Source organism: Brachyhypopomus gauderio, chromosome 10 (assembly GCF_052324685.1).
Source record: "Brachyhypopomus gauderio isolate BG-103 chromosome 10, BGAUD_0.2, whole genome shotgun sequence".
Taxonomy (NCBI): Eukaryota; Metazoa; Chordata; class Actinopteri; order Gymnotiformes; family Hypopomidae; genus Brachyhypopomus; species Brachyhypopomus gauderio.
This window is the reverse complement of record NC_135220.1, coordinates 18,145,449-18,161,873: the sequence shown is the minus strand read 5'-3', so window position 1 is coordinate 18,161,873 and position 16,425 is coordinate 18,145,449. Positions and strand designations below refer to the sequence as shown.

The following is a 16,425-nucleotide window of genomic DNA, read 5'->3' as shown; positions in this document are numbered from 1 at the left end:
TTGTAAAACCGTTAATTACAATCAGTGAAGACTGAATATGATCAGTGTATGTGTAAGATGTTTTTTACTACACGCTCGGATGATAGTGTATGCTACCCACTATGAAAAAAAATTAAAAATACGACCATGAGTTAATTTTCACACTGGAGGCTGAAAATCTCATTAACTTAGGCACACACAGGTATAATAGTAAAAACCTAACATAACAACAGAAATGAGGCAGACTGAATCATCACTACTACTTGTCTTTCCTTTAAAACTGCTTTGAACCATAGCAGACAAGTTCTTGATGGTACCCTTGTTTCTCAGTGGTCTGTAAATAAGTCTAAAACCTCAAAACTCATTAAAAATACAGAAGCCAAGGTCTCATTGACTGGAGGTCAATAGGCCAAGAGGATATGTATTGGTAAAACATTATAAGTAATATATAAGATTATGTAGCCTCAATAGTAACTACCAACTGAATACTCATTACCAACTGGAAACATTTATTTGTTAAAAGTGCCTTTTAGGATTTTTGAATTCTGTAAATTTAAAATGTGAATTTAAATGGTCAGCACTCCCATGACTGGTGTGGAGGAAATCGTGTTATTGTGAGTACAAGAGAACTGTGAACATTATGATTCAGTACATGTTATTCTGATAATCGTGAACAGTGTGATTCAGTATGAAATCATGTGCTCATGACCTATGTTAAATGAATGCGCAGAGGTAGAAAACACTGTTTCTACGAGCTGCTGCTTATACTAAAACAGGAAAACTACTGTGAGGAGAGAATGCACATGTAAGGCAAAAACTACTGTGCAGTCTCCCTTATTTCTCAGTGTGCCCAAATGTACTGTAAACATGTGATAACAATCCCGCCTGCTAAACAGTTTAAAGGAGAGAGAACTGCCCCCTCTCCTCAGTTTTTCTGTTCTAGACTGAACTCTCATGCTTATTTAGTCTATTAATAAATTTCTCCTTTAACCACGCCCGAGTCCTCAAATATTTCAGAAATTCCCACACACTGGAACCTAGTTGGGTGGCAGAGCAACACTCCTGTGAAAGCAGCATGTCTGTGACACTGCTTTACGAACGGCATGTTCCCCAAACAATACCCCAGTGGTCAAACACTGATTCATGATGCAAGGATCGGAGGGTGACGGAAGGGTGAAAGTCTATATAATTGCGTTACTATAAACTGCTCTTTTTACTCTTTTATGTCAAAAATAAAAATTCAGTGAGTACAAATTCATTCTAAACCTCTCTGAAGTCTAAGAATGTAAAATATTGCAAGCATATAATGCAGATAATTCACAATTCAGATTTGGATTATACCAACACATCATAAGAACATGCCAAAAAATGTGTCGGGGCAAAATTCATATTTGGTCTCTCTGTAATCAAATTCATCAGTATTTGTATATGTATTGACCACTCTTAGTAATACGTAGAATGGAAATCACTTTATTAAGCATATGTTAGGCCTACTACACCTTGATCATGGTATGCTTGCTTGTAATCGCTCTCTCTCTCTTTCTATCTATCTCTCGGGGTCTCGGGTCTCGGGCCTGTAGATAAGGGCGTGCCTGGCGAATGTTATATCTGGCGGATCAGAGGAACAAGGAGGCCTTGGCCCAAGGACCCTGGCAGGAGAGGGACACCAATGAGACCTAACATGCTTAACTCATGTTACAGATGTATGATGCAATCATGTAGGAAAATAGTATAAGAACTATGGTCTGTGGGAGAGGGGCAGCTCTCTCTTGCGTACGCTGTTGAGTGTGTGTAACGGAGATCTCTGGATCAATCCATCTTTTTATTTTTCTATCTTTTATCTTTAATAAACTTTATACTTTTCTTTGATACCGTACTCAACTGCTGTTGACTGTTGCTCACCATTAAGGTTAAATGTGAGAATTTCCAAATGTGGAATGCATAATGCAATATTTTATTTTCTTTAAAAAAAAGTTTGAACATTTCCAAACAACATTGTACCATAAACACATTCCATACATTTAAAAAGGCATGTTTTAGATATTCTTAAATTCGTGAATTTGTTGTGTCCTCTTGCATCACAGAAATGAAGAAAATAATAGAAATATGTGAATTAACTTTCTGTCATCTAACTGGATTGCATATAACATCTATTTTGTTTTATAAGGAATGTGTTTTCAAGGAGGAAACTCGTCATATGCACATGAGACAAGCTTCACTTGTCCATTTTTGGCATAAACAAAGATCTAAACGACGACACATTTATGGTGTATATACACACATTATCACAGGCATTTGTTCATAATCAGGTATAACCTGCAAAAAACAATACATAACTGGATACTACATTTCCAGAAAAAAATGTTGGAGAAGACTGTGAAGACAGATGAAAGGGAAAAACAGAGAAGGTTCCATAATTGCACAGAAAGGGCAGAAGCAGTAACAGTGCATGCTTACACCCCAGTTTAATATTATAGTGGCTGTATTCAAGGTCCAAGCAATCTGAAGCATATATAGCAGTTACTTCTGTAGTCTGAGTGCCTGAGTCACAGCCTTTGTCTCTGGCCTTCAGTCTCAGACACTCAGACGCTCTCACATGTGCAGGGCAGTTCAGGTACCACAGGGGCACCAGTACACAATGAAGTGAAGACGACAAACACAGTTGTTGAAAAAACGAACAGCAGACATGGAAGGTGGTACAGTTCACTCGAGTGTAAACTTGTGACACCAAGCAAGGTAAATGATACCAGTGCAGAAGATTTTCTGTGTTCCTCTTCCTGGAGACTCAATGGCTAATCAGTCTCTGCAATCATCTCCACAACGTCAGAACACAAACATTAACGTAACACCGAGGACGTCACGGACAAGGACATTACGTATCCTGATCTTAAACTGTATTTCACTACTGTTTACTGATTACCTGATTAACTCTACAATGAACAATGGAATGTGCAGACACAGTTTTGGTATTCTGGCATCTATGTTCCAGTATTTATGGTCTTTACTTATTAGAGCACATTCATAATTTTCATATCAAGTTTATTTTTAAAACAGCTTTCATCTGTTCTATAGAGGAGAGGCAGAGTTTTTTTCTCAAAACATTTTTGAATGTTTTTCTTCGCTCTTTAAAAGTATCTGTAATTTTCAATGCATTAATTACAATATACATTTTTTATTTTACATCAAAGTAATTCCATTATTTTACATTAAATTATTTCCAATATCCAAACTTTGCAACTTTGCAAATATTTAACAGCTGTGATATAAAAGCAGAATACACCATAATCATGGGATCATTAAAATAAGCACATAATTCTCACGGACAGTCACAGTAACATATTTAATAGTCTGTTTATTGAAAATATACTATGTTCCTAGAGAGCAAAGCCTCCCCTGAAGCACCATCTGATGATTCAGCAGCAGAGCACGATTCTTGGCTCTCTTTGGAACACTAAAGCATTGGGGTATCAAGTTCAACCAGTTTGACTTTGATTCAGTTGGAATGTGGTTGTGTGTTGCTTTGGGCTGGGCGTGATTTGGTCCGTAAGTTCTCCTAGGACTGGATCTGTCTGAGGCACTTGTTGAACCACAACAGGAGCGGTGTGGGGCAGGAGGCCCGGGCCTCAGACCTCAGAGCCGTAGGGGCAGCGGAACCCACTCCTCACCAGGACGGGTCGTGCGGCGATGCTGGAGGAGGAGGCCTTTTGCGTCCCCATCGCCTCCGGCTGGCCCGAGCGCGCAGCCACCACCAACACGGCAACAAGCAGCACGGACAGCAGCAGTCCCACGGAGGCCCCGGCCAGCGTCAGGGCTCGGGCCTGTGGGCCGTCCGGCGTCTGTGGGGCCAGGGTGTCGGCGAACAGCTCCCCCACGGGGCCGGCCCACCGCTGCTGCCGCCTCTCCAGCGAGATGTGAACGATGTTGGTGCCACGGTTCTTCTCGCTGCCGATGTCCGCAGCGCCTGCCGGGACGGGCCGAGCCGAACGCCTGCCGCGGTCCGTGCCCTGCGCTGCCGTGAAGGAGTGGTAATGTACACTTCTCTTATCGCGGTTCCCGTAGTCTCTGGAGCGCACTGTGTAGACTGTGTGGATGTACCACTCCCTGCCTGCTGCCACCTGAAGAGCAGACACACAGGGAATACTGCCGTCACTGTCATACCGTTTACCAACCCCGTCCACTACATTCAAAATCACGGGGGGGTCAAAGACATAGGAGGTCTAGCAGTGGAGACAGAGGTCTACCAGTGGAGATAAAGGAGGTCTACCAGTAGAGACATAGGAGGTCTACCAGTGGAGAGAGAGGAGGTCTACCAGTGGAGATAGAGGAGGTCTACCAGTGGAGATAGAGGAGGTCTACGAGCAGAGGTGTCAATTCCAGGTTCAGAAAGTAAAAGTCCTCACCAGGATTTTGCTCAAGCTTGCTAGATTTTCTAATTAGCAATCCAGGTAAAATTAGTGGAATCAACACAATCCAGGAAGCCTGAGCAAAATCCTGGTGAGGACTTTTACTTTCTGAACCTGGAATTGACACCTCTGTCTACGAGTGGAGCTCTACCACCCTGCGCAGTCCAGTTCCAACCTTAATCCAACACTCCTGCCTCTAATTTTAAGATGCAATTAAAAGTCTTTATTAAGTGGATTAAATGTGGTTGTTTGGAACTGAACTCTGCAGTGAACTCCAGAATTTTCAAGTTTCATATTCAGTTGTTATTGTTTGGCTTCTGCACAGGTGGGGGTCACAGAGAGGTCACAGAGAGGTCAACCTGGAACAATGGTGCTGAGTCCAGTCTGAATCCATCTGAGCTGGGTTGCTTCACCAGAACAAGGGTTTCTGGGTCATCTATGGCCAGCATGGCGTTGAAGGCCACACCTCCGAAGGCCAGAGCCTGAGTCTCTGGCTGAACCTTGTCCTGCAGCACAAAGACAAAACATAAGAAAGATACTGCAATCTAAACCTTCACAAGATACTCCAACAATGCCTAGTAGATTATTTAGGTAACGGTTTGGCAAACAAAGTTAGTGAACCCTCAAGAATGATGTGTATTTATTTACAGATCCTGAAATGTGCTCTATGTTCATTTAAAGCACCCTAATAAATAAATACAATATGTATTTAACTTTATTTAAATATATCATATACAATGTTTGTCTAATGATTGTAAAATCTATTTGTTCAATAAAGTTCACATATAGGAAACATGTGCCTGTAAGAAAGAGAGCTCTCGGAGGATTGCCGGGATCTGGTGGTCTGACCTCACCTGACATATAAACCATACACAATTTTGAGTATTTGCCATTCACAAACAATTTTGTTGTGAATGAGTGCAGTGCTATATGGTCCATGCAATATATAAAGGAAAGAATATAATATGATATTAATATAAAGGAAACAACACTGCAGTAAAAGATAATCCTTATGACTGAAAACGTTAATGTTTTAAGACATTTGTTCAGTAAAGGATTATATAATTTTTCAGTGTTACAGTTTTACACTGTCTTTATCTCTTATTGTATGAAGGTCACATGACGTTCATGCATAAGTCAGGTTTAGAAAACATTTTGTCATGACTGCATGTATTGTCTAGAATACCCAAATAACACCAGGTGTCATGCAGCACAACCAAGAGGACCACGTTTCCCAGAAGCCTCTGCGTCGTTTGCCACATTCCTCCTCTCCTCAATATTAATTCTTCACACCTGTGTCTCTCATTAGTACCCAATATTTAAGACCTACCCATCCATAGCCTCAGTGCCGAGTATTGCTGAACTTCTAGTAAGCATACTGAGTGGTGTTCCTCTGCTTGTCTATTTATGGTTGGCTCTGGTGTGTTGTTTGCACCACTCTTTTGGATTTGCCCCTTTGTACTGTTGCTTGACCCTGTTTTTAACCCTTGAATGTCATCTCCTTAGATCTGGTTTTGACCCCCTGTCCTGTTTCACTACGCTATTCATAATAAAACCCATTGTCATATACTCTGCATGTGTCTGCGAAGTGACATGTACCCAGCCTCACACCGGGAAGTCCAAAACAAATCATAGCATCGAAATGAGTCACAGTAAAAAACCCAAAATGTTTGTGTGCAGAGTGAATTGTTTACAATTATTTTGAATCTGTAGAGTATGGCGGGGGAGTCGGCCAGGCAGCCAAACTGGAGCTCGGGAGGGTTGTATTTGGGAACATATCCGTCAGCCCCAGTGCACAAGTACACCTTCTGGATGTCACAGGAAAATGAATGGTCCAGGTTCTGCACAGGGTCCAACATCACACGCACATAGATCACATCTCCTGGAAGGGAAGAGGAACACTAATGAGTCAGCAGACACCATTAAAATGAGCTGGGATAACATGCACATTAAGAAATTACACACTAACTAGATGCAAGTTTTCCAAAATGTCATTAATTACTTTACAGACTTTAAAGCCCATCTCACTGAGCTCATCAGACATGTCCCGGAAAATGAGTTGCATGAGGTTTGACTGTTGGGATTTCACAGCAGTGATCAACCACCAAAACTGCCTGTTGTTGCCAGAAGCACAAATACCCCTGCTGTGGCAATAAACCGCATAATCAGAACATAATTTAGAGTCTGAATCATGCAAATTGCTGCTGTTTATTTTTGCAGTGCAGATTACTCATAACATTGAGCCGCCAGCTGTCAGGGTTGTTTTTTTTTTTTTTTTAAGACCGTGACGGTCCTAATACGAGATTACAGGATTAACTTTGTATTAATTCTCCTCAGTGCATCTACCCACACAAGTGACAATTCCAATTAACGGAAAATAAAGAACAAATCGAGGTGAGAGCTTCCGGGGCTGCTCGGTTCAGAGCGTGCAGGCTTTTGTAAACGCACCCTTTGAGAACGCAGCACGGCTCTCCTGCACAAAGCCCACCGCTCCATCAGACAGCCACGCTGATCGCTCAGACACAAGCAACATCTGTGTGTTCAGACTAAACTCCATGGCAACAGGATCACTCACCTAGTGAAAGCAGAAGGAGGGAACAGAAGGTAAGAAATGTCATACTTAATTAGTATTATTGTTAATATTATTCTATTCCAATTTGAGATAATTAGCTTTATAAATGAAACCTGTGCAGTAGTAAAACCACTAACCAGCTGCTTGGAAAAAAGACAATTCTGCTGAGTTCCCTTGTCCCACAGCAGGACATGGATGATTGAACTATGAACTATGAAGCTTTTTTGAAATCATTGTGATGTTTAATTGTACCTGCTGGAATCGAATGTCCAGATTAAACGTGACCGGCTCTCTGGGGCTGCATACAGCTGCCACGGAGGACTCCATGTTCAGGGCTGTGACGCAGGGTATCAGCATTACTGTGTATGTGCCCGAGTAATCCCACACCTGCACACACACGCACGCGCACGCGCACGCGCACGCACACGCACACGCACACACACACGCACACACACACACACACACACACACACACACACACATTTAAAAGTGCACGGAGCCCTGTAGAGATATCACTGAAAGTGTGACCCATATTCGGTACAACTCCAACAGTACAAAGACATTTGGGGAATAGGAGGGTAGAAATGTGACAATTAGTCTGCAGCAATTTTGGAATGTTAGTAGTATTTCATAAATCATATAAATGCACCATACACCACAGTGGGGAGTTTGACTGGTTGACAGATCAGTGTGAGGAAGGGGAGAGAGGTCCATATCGAGGGGTGAGAACATCTCTTCACGCTTAATGTTAGCACTTCAGAGACATATTTCAAACTCATTCAAAATCATACAAAATCGATATTCCTTCCTGCTTTCTTGCTGTTCAGACTCTTTTCTGCTAGCTCTGCTTGTTCTGTACTGTTATTTCATTTATTCGAGTTATATTTACAAGTTAAAAGTTATTTTTACAAGTTAAACGGATTCATTACTCGGTAAGCTTTTTTCCCCGTCATCTATAAAGGATCGTTTATAGATCGACATTGTGACAGACTGACACTGGGGGTGAGCTGTTGTGCCTCAACCTTGTGAGTGAATGGTTTTTGTACACTGTTTCTGTCGGCAGTTAGAACTTCTTGGGTGTCAATTTTGCATTTTGGAATTTTAATTTGGATATTTGAACTTTGTGTGCCCGGTGCTTTTGATATTATTTCTATTATGACTCATGCTTCCACGTCATATATTTGCTCTGAGTGTAGGGTTGCAGAATTTCAGGAAAGAATCCATACCTTATACTCTATAGCCTAATGGAGGATGAAGAATTTCTGGACTGGATTCTTGCCACGCTAACTGCTGATAAAACCGTGGCAACGAAATAGACGTCTCTCTGCATTGTCGCTGGGATGTACTGGGGGCAAAGCCTAAGCTCATCTTGGCCTCAACTCCTTATCCAGTTAACAACAACATTGATAAGGGCTTGTTCGGGGGAAGGAACGCAGCAGAAACCAGCACAGCAGCAGTGGCAAGCAGCCATCACCAGAACAGAACATTCTTTTAGATAACAGATATGAAGCTCTCGCCTCAACTGGTGTATCAGAAACTGAGCAGTCTCACCACAACATACTGCCTCCCTCTCCAGGACATCAAGCACACCCCAAACAGCATCAGAGAACCAACTCCAGTCTGGCTGCTAAACGACAGCATGCAAATGGACCAACCACCAGGCTGCCAACCGTGCTAGCCAGCAGCATGCTAAGAGTCTTAGCCATCAGTGCAGCCACACAACCCAACCACCAGCTTGCAAACCATGCCAGTCGACTGCTAATAAGCATGACTGCTAATAAGCACATAATAGGTTTAGCCGTCAGGGTGCTAACCATGTTAGCCGTCGGAGTGTTAACCATGTTAGTCGTCAGGGTGCTAACCATGTTAGCCAGTGGTCACTTTACCAGACTGCTGGCTCTAAACAGCTGGCTCACTACAGCATATGCACATCTGAAGGTAAACGTCATTGACAACTTCAAACACTGAGCTTTTTAAACCTGATCAGCTTCACCCTAACAAAGCTGGTACTCAAATGCTTGTGCATAATATAATGTATGCAATCACATGTGGAACTTGCACCCAACCACCAGCAGTAAAATTCCAGGAGATTGATGAGGTTCTGCAACACTAGTCAGAAGTCTTGTAGGAACTCATTGAATTCTCTGGTTGACACACTGGAACCCATGCTCCTAGTCAGTATTACATTCCAGTTCTTTTAAATAGCCGGTGGCATGGCTCTCAGAATCGAAATACAATGTAATCAGAAGAAAACATAGTAGTACAAAACATTGTAACTAACAAAATTTTATCCCAGTGAAATGCACAAGTGATGTAAGCTATGCTGATCAACTACATCAAGTCTTCAAAGTATCCTTACTAAATGTCCGCTCACTCACAAACAAGTCTTTTATAATAGCTAAATTAATTGAAGATTATTGTCTGGACTTTCTTTTTCTAACAGTCTTGGCTTGATAGCAATGGAGCAATAGTGCAAAATTAAGCTTTGCCTCCTGACTTTAACTATTTTAATGTCTCTAGAGTAAATAAGACAGGTGGTGGTGTTGCATGTTTTTACCATAAAGCATTCAGCTGTAAACAGATCTCACTAGGGCAACATCCTATGTTTGAATATCTGGCAGTACAACTCATTTAGTTCTTTTGATTGTTATCGATCAACCTCCCAGACTACATAAAGATTTTCTTGAAGATTCTGCAGAAATGCTTTCTAGGATTTTAATTGATTTTAATTATGTTTTAATTGCTGGGGATTTTAATATTCACATGGATATATCAGATCCAATCACTTCAGAATTCATGAGGATGCTTAACTCTTGATCTCATACAAGGTTAATAATACTGAAATGACTGATGTTGCAATCTCTGATCATTTTGGTGTATTTTTCAATATGTCATTATCTATTAGAACAAAAAGTGCACCATAACCAAGCATTATCTCAGTGCTGGCAGTGCCGTGGCCTTCAGAGACATGATACAATCCCTCCCTCCTCACTCAGAAAATGGGAATGAGCTAGTTGAAACATTCACACACAAAGTTAGGAACTGTATTGATGCTGTGGCACTAAAGGTAACTAAAAGTAGAATTAAGATGCCCTGGAGAAACACTCCATCTATTGTAAAATTTAGGCAAGTTGGTAGGCAGGCTGAGAGACGTTGGTGAAGGTCAAAATTGCAAGTACATTTTCATATTTATAAAACAACATTGCAGAATTACAACAGTGAAGTGAAATCAGCAAGGAAAAACTACTTCTCTACCTCCAAGAAGTTGACATGGTGACACTACGGTGGGGAAAATAAGTATTTAGTCAGTCACCAATTGTGCAAGTTCTCCCACTTAAAAAGATGAGAGGCCTGTAATTGACATCATAGGTAGACCTCAACTATGAGAGACAAAATGTGAAAAAAAATTGAGAAAATCATTTTGTCTGACTTTTAAAGAATTTATTTGCAAATAATGGTGGAAAATAAGTATTTGGTCACCTACAAACAAGCAAGATTTCTGGCTGTCACAGACCTGTAACTTCTTTTTTAAGAAGTTCCCCCACTCATTACCTGTATTAATGGCACCTATTTGAAGTCGTTAACAGTATAAAAGACACCTGCCCACAACCTCAAACAGTCACACTCCAAACTCCACTATGGTGAAGACGAAAGCTGTCGGAGGACACCAGAAACCGAATTGTAGGCTGGGAAGACTGAATCTGCAATAGGCAAGCAGCTTGGTGTGAAGAAATCTACTGTGGGAGCAATAATCAGAAAATGGAAGACCTACAAGACCACTACTAATCTCCCTCGATCTGGGGCTCCACGCAAGATCTCAGCCCGTGGGGTCAAAATGATCACAAGAATGGTGAGGAAAAATCCCAGAACCACAAGGGGGGATCTAGTGAATGACCTGTAGAAAGTTGGGACCAACGTTACAAAGGCTACCATCAGCAACACACTACGACGCCAGGGACTCAGATCTTGCAGTGCCAGACGTGTCCCCCTGCTTAAGCCAGGCACGTCTGAAGTTTGCTAGAGAGCATTTGGATGTTCCAGAAGAGTATTGGGAGAATGTCATATGGTCAGATGAAACCAAAGTAGAACTATTTGGTAAAAACACAACTCGTCGTGTTTGGAGGACAGTGAATGCTGAGTTGCATCCAAAGAACACCATACCAACTGTCAAGAATGGGGGTGGCAACATCATGCTTTGGGGCTGTTTCTCTGCAAAGGGACCAGGGGCCTCATGTACAAAGACTTGCATGGATTTCTTACTAAAAATTGGCGTACGTACAAATCCAGAAAATGGCGTACGCATTAAAAAATCCGGATGTATCAAACTGTGCGTACGCCGGAATCCACGCACGTTTGTACATCCCAATCAACGTGGTATTGAGTGCACACGGTGACACGCCCCCCTATAAATATGCAAATTCATTTAAATTTGCCCTGCACCAGAGAAGTTTGCTCTCTGATCTATCACAAACCATATCTAAATGGGGAAAAAAGAGGAACTTCACCGAATGTGAAAGTAGAGACGCTTCTGAATGAGGTAGAGGTGCGGGAAAATGTTTGTTTGGCACGTAGTGGCATTACGGGAAAGCGCAAAAGGTCTGAGTGGGACAGCGTGTGTGAAGCTTTAAATGTTGTGGGGTCAGAATAATGTACCTAAAAATATCAGTGATGCGCTCACTAGCATCAGCGACTCAATAAAATAATTGGTTAAAATTTGCGTTGCGCATTAATTTGTCCTGGCTCTGGATTCGCTGGGTGCTCCACCACCTCCAACAATGGCACGGCATACCTGTGCGCAACATTGTGCAGGACCCCACATGCTCTCACAATACGACACACCTTCTCTGGCCGATACACGAGCATCCCCCGGTCCTGTCCAGCCAGCGCCACCGGCTTTTCAGCTGCCCAATCGCCCTCTCCACGACTGACCGAGTGCGAGAATGGAGAGAATTGTATCTCCGCTCCCGGTCAGTCTGTGGATTACAAAGGGTCATCAGCCACGTCTTGAGCATGTAGCTGCTGTTTCCTAAGTAATTTAACAATTACCCATGTTTAAAATGAATTATTCTAAGCTGGAAATGTCAAATGCTTCTATTTAAATGCTTAAATTTTGTTGCTTACCAAGAAGCCACCCGTCACGCACTCTGCTAGCTTGTAATCTTATCCCAACCATGCAGTTTGTAAGGATGTACTAATCATTGGGTTGATCCAGGCCAACGTGCCACTACATTAGTAAGTTTTTACTTCACAGATTCTTTGCACGTTTATGGAATTAAAGTGCTTTCTATTCACATAAGCAAATTCCTCCTCAGATGGTGCCTTTATAGAAATGTGTGTGCAGTCGATCGCTCCGATTATATTAGGGTTGCATTATCACTGCAAATTGCGCTTTAATGTTTGCCTGGTCAACCGCTTCATATGGGAACTTTATATAACTAGCTGACATGCAGATGATCCCATCCAAAACAGCTGGCATGGCCCAGCTCAAAGATGACTGGGATATCCCCGACCGGTCTGCCGGTCTGCCAGTCGCCAGAAAGCCGAGCGTTTCTCTCTCCAAAACTGGACCCAACTCAACACAAGAGGACAGTTCTTGGAAATCTGAAACGGCTTATAAGCCACTCATCATCATGGGCTAAAGAATCATAATGATCACGGAAAACGCGCTCTCTGCGAATTCGGCCATTATCAATATCCAGGGCCGGCGCCACTGGGGGGCGAATGGGGGTGTCCCGCCCCCTCAATGTAAAAAATAAGACCCATTTATTTGACAACAATCGCTACATGGTGCCCCCTCGGCCGCTCGACAATCGTTACACGCACCACCCCCCCCCCCCCCACCCCCCGGCTAAACAACTTACGTTCGCCCCCCCCCCCCCCCCTAAAAACAATTTGCTCACTGTTTGACTGCATATATGATATACAGACATGGATGTCTGACAATTTTCTGCAATTAAATAAAGAGAAGACAGAGGTTATTGTTCTTGGTAGTGATTCACAAAGGAATGATGTCCAGACTTATTTAAATCAAATGAATCTGAATGCCAAACAATGTGTTAAGAACCTGGGCGTCACCTTTGATAATGAGCTCAGCTTCAAATCACACATCATGACTACATGCAAGACAGCTTATTTTCACCTTCAAAACATCGCTAAGGTCCGAGATATGCTCTCTCCTGCTGACAGTGAAAAACTGGTCACTGCATTTATCACATCAAGGCTAGATTATTGTAACGCTGTTCTATCTGCTCTTCCAAAGAGCTCTATTTCTCACCTACAGCGATTTCAGAATGCTGCTGCAAGGGTTCTGACCCGCAGGAGAAAGAGAGACTATATTACACCTGCACTCCACTCACTGCACTGGATACCTGTCAGTTTTAGAATAGATTATAAGGTTCTAGTGATGGTTTTTAAATGTCTTCATGGTCTTGCTCCTCTTTACCTCAGTGAAATTATGGTTAGATATGTTTCAACAGTAATCTACTGATGATTCCTAAAAGCCAATTAAAGATTGGCAAAGATGCTTTTAGCCACAGTGGTCCAAAGCTCTGGAACTCTCTTCCTGAGGAGCTCAGAGGCATTTCATCCCTGCATAGCTTCACGAAGAGTCTCAAAACTTTCCTGTTTACATCTGCTTTTAGTTAAGAAACTCTAACTCTGTTCTAATTATTCTAATAGTTTTATTATCTTATTATATTATCTTATTGTTATCTTATTTACTTTATTACATTATTTTATTTAGTTAGATTTTATGTCTGTTCCAATTATTTTACATAATTTCATTATGTTTGTTTCCTTTTTATTTTTAATTTCTTTTAACATTTTCTTTTTGTGTTCTTATCTTTGCTTCCTTTTAATTTTGTAAATTTATTCTGTAAAGCACTTTGAGTTGCATGTATGTATGAAAGGTGCACTACAAATAAAGATTATTATTATTACCATAATAATAGAATCAAATCAAACCGAATACATGATGTTTTATGATGATAGCTAATGAATTGGTCTATTCATGCGAAATCTGTTGTCCCATAGTCCCAAAACTATTCCCCAAAGTGGGATGAGAACAAACAAATGGTAGCAGTGTAAGCAGGAAGAATCGAGGAATATCGGATTATGGAAAAGAGATGCGCTTGGACACGGGAACGCAGTATCCTGGCCATGCCAGCACACTCACAGTAAAGTCAGAGGAGAACGTCCACAGCTGCCGCAGTGGATTGCGTCTGGCCTCGTTTCTGACCAAGGAGAGGTTGAAGGTCAGCCCAGCGTGCTCCACACTCGTGACCATCGAGGTCAGAGAAGACGCTGAGTGAAAGAAAGATAAAAGATAAATCCACCATTTTGAACTCCTCTGTTTTAGTGCAGTTTTAATTCCTGATCAGGATTTTAGAATTGTGGAAGTTCATATTTCATACTCTATCAAACTGTGGTTTAAAAGATCGTACATTGCTATACATACTGCTCATAGTTGGGTTAGAGCAGTGTAGGGGCACCAGACACCTGCACCCCTACAGGACAGCCCCCCTGATCCAAGCCTCAGTGCAGTGCTCACCAGGATGTGAGGCTACATAGAGCCCACTGAATCGAGCTTCTGTTCTGAAGCCCACAACCAGACGCCCCTGTTCATTAATCCTCATACTGGTCGGGTACAGAGCTCCTACACACACAACATGGCAACGTATTAATGTAACACTTACACAATGCATACTCACACACACACACACACACACCAAATCAAAAACACACACACACACACACACACACACAAACACACACACATATGGATTCACAATCTCTCTCTCTCTCTCTCTCACACACACACACACACACACACACACACACACACACACACACACACACCTCGAAGCTGTGCCTGTGGAGGGCTGCGGACTCCATCTCTCCACAAGATGGTGGTGTCGTACACGAAGGTGAGCTGCAGCTTCGACTGCAGGTCAAAGTGCTGCCAGCCGCCGGTGGCCACAGGGGAGCGGAACACGTAGGAGACGTAGAGAGGGACGCGCAGGGTGACGTAAGACTGCACCAGGTTCAGCACCTACCCACAAACCCACAGCCAAACAAATCACTGCAAGTCATAGGATGTGGGTGATTTTAATTAATGCACATAATTACATACATCTTGAGAGTAATGAAAATAAGTGGGGAAAATATAATCTCTATGGGCCAGTAGATATTGGACATGTAGATAAGGGTCTCAGCATGTAGATAAAACCATGTAGATAAAACTTAGCATCCAGTCAATTATTGTAATCCTCCACTAGGGGGCTCTAGTAGTCAGCATTTTGCTACCAAAGTAGACCTATTAGTGTTTGCCTTCTCGCCAAAGCAAAAAAGTAGCCTCAACTTTGTCACAGAAAAGGATTATGCGTCTCAGCGTATAATCTAGGGTTGATTGAAAGAAACATTTTCTCATTTACATAGTCAATTATAATCAAAGTACCATGCAGTGAAAATCGGTCTGCTGCTAATGAGGATGGTCCAGACACCTGCTAGCCTGGCATTACTCATGGGAGGAAAGAAAATCCCCATGAAATAAGTCTGCAGCTCCCGTCCCAAGAGAATGCGGTCCAGCGTGGTTCATATTCAAGAGACACGGCACACTACCCTTAGCTGAGTGAGGGGTGACAAGGCACAAGGACGTAGGCGCAGCAGCACAGATCAGATATGCAGGAGCAGGCCCCCCTCATCACCCCCCAGTCTCCCTGTGACTGATGTGTTTTCACTAATGAACTGAAGCTGGACTCCTCAAGGCTTGGCACAGCTAAGGCTCTAACTGGAGAAGAGCAAGAGAAGGAGCATTTAAGTCAGCATTTTAAGAGAAAGGAAACAACACAAGCTTGGTGGGACTGTGAAGGAAGTTCACAGCAGTGGCTACGAGATTGACTACAATGGTACCTACCCTGGAATTATAAAACCCTTAAATCTGACATTGTCAGATTTCTAAGGACTTAGAGGTGGAGTGGAGGTGTAGTAGATCTGGAGGGGTGGTGGAGTTGAGATGATGGAGTGAAGGTGGAGTGAAGATAGAGTGAAAGTGGAGTGGAGGTGGAGTGAGGGCAGAGTGAAGGTGGAGTGAAGGTAGAGTGAAGGTGGAGTGGAGGTGGAGTGAGGGTAGAGTGGAGGTGGAGTGAAGGTGAAGTGAAGGTGGAGTGAAGGTGAAGTGAAGGTGGAGTGGAGGTGGAGTGAGGGTAGAGTGGAGGTGGAGTGAAGGTGGAGTGGAGGTGGAGTGAGGGTAGAGTGGAGGTGGAGTGAAGGTGGAGTGAAGGTGGAGTGAGGGTAGAGTGGAGGTGGAGTGGAGGTGGAGTGAGGGTAGAGTGGAGGTGGAGTGGAGGTGGAGTGAAGGTGGAGTGGAGGTGGAGTGAAGGTGGAGTGGAGGTGGAGTGAGGGTGGAGTGAAGGTGGAGTGAAAGTGGAGTGGAGGTGGAGTGAGGGTAGAGTGGAGGTGGAGTGAGGGTAG

At 42.8% G+C, this 16,425-nt stretch overlaps 1 protein-coding gene across 3 annotated transcripts in view; it reads right to left on the bottom strand.

Moving 5' to 3' along the window:
• Nucleotides 1-1,912: 1,912 nt before the first annotated feature.
• frem2a (FRAS1 related extracellular matrix 2a) overlaps nt 1,913-16,425 on the bottom strand; it is a 61,555-nt gene continuing 47,042 nt past the window's right edge. Inside the window, exons 17-24 of one of the 3 annotated variants that reach the window (XM_077020132.1) lie at nt 14,812-15,004; nt 14,504-14,608; nt 14,129-14,256; nt 7,207-7,341; nt 6,831-6,957; nt 6,077-6,264; nt 4,742-4,888; nt 1,913-4,094 (exon numbers count right to left, since the gene is read on the bottom strand). In XM_077020132.1, the coding sequence (XP_076876247.1) occupies nt 3,603-4,094; nt 4,742-4,888; nt 6,077-6,264; nt 6,831-6,957; nt 7,207-7,341; nt 14,129-14,256; nt 14,504-14,608; nt 14,812-15,004 (1,515 nt within the window). In that variant the 3' untranslated portion in view covers nt 1,913-3,602. Of the gene's footprint in view, nt 4,095-4,741; nt 4,889-6,076; nt 6,265-6,830; nt 6,958-7,206; nt 7,342-14,128; nt 14,257-14,410; nt 14,609-14,811; nt 15,005-16,425 lie in introns of those variants that run through there. The other 2 variants (XM_077020133.1, XM_077020134.1) reach the window with 2 other exon arrangements.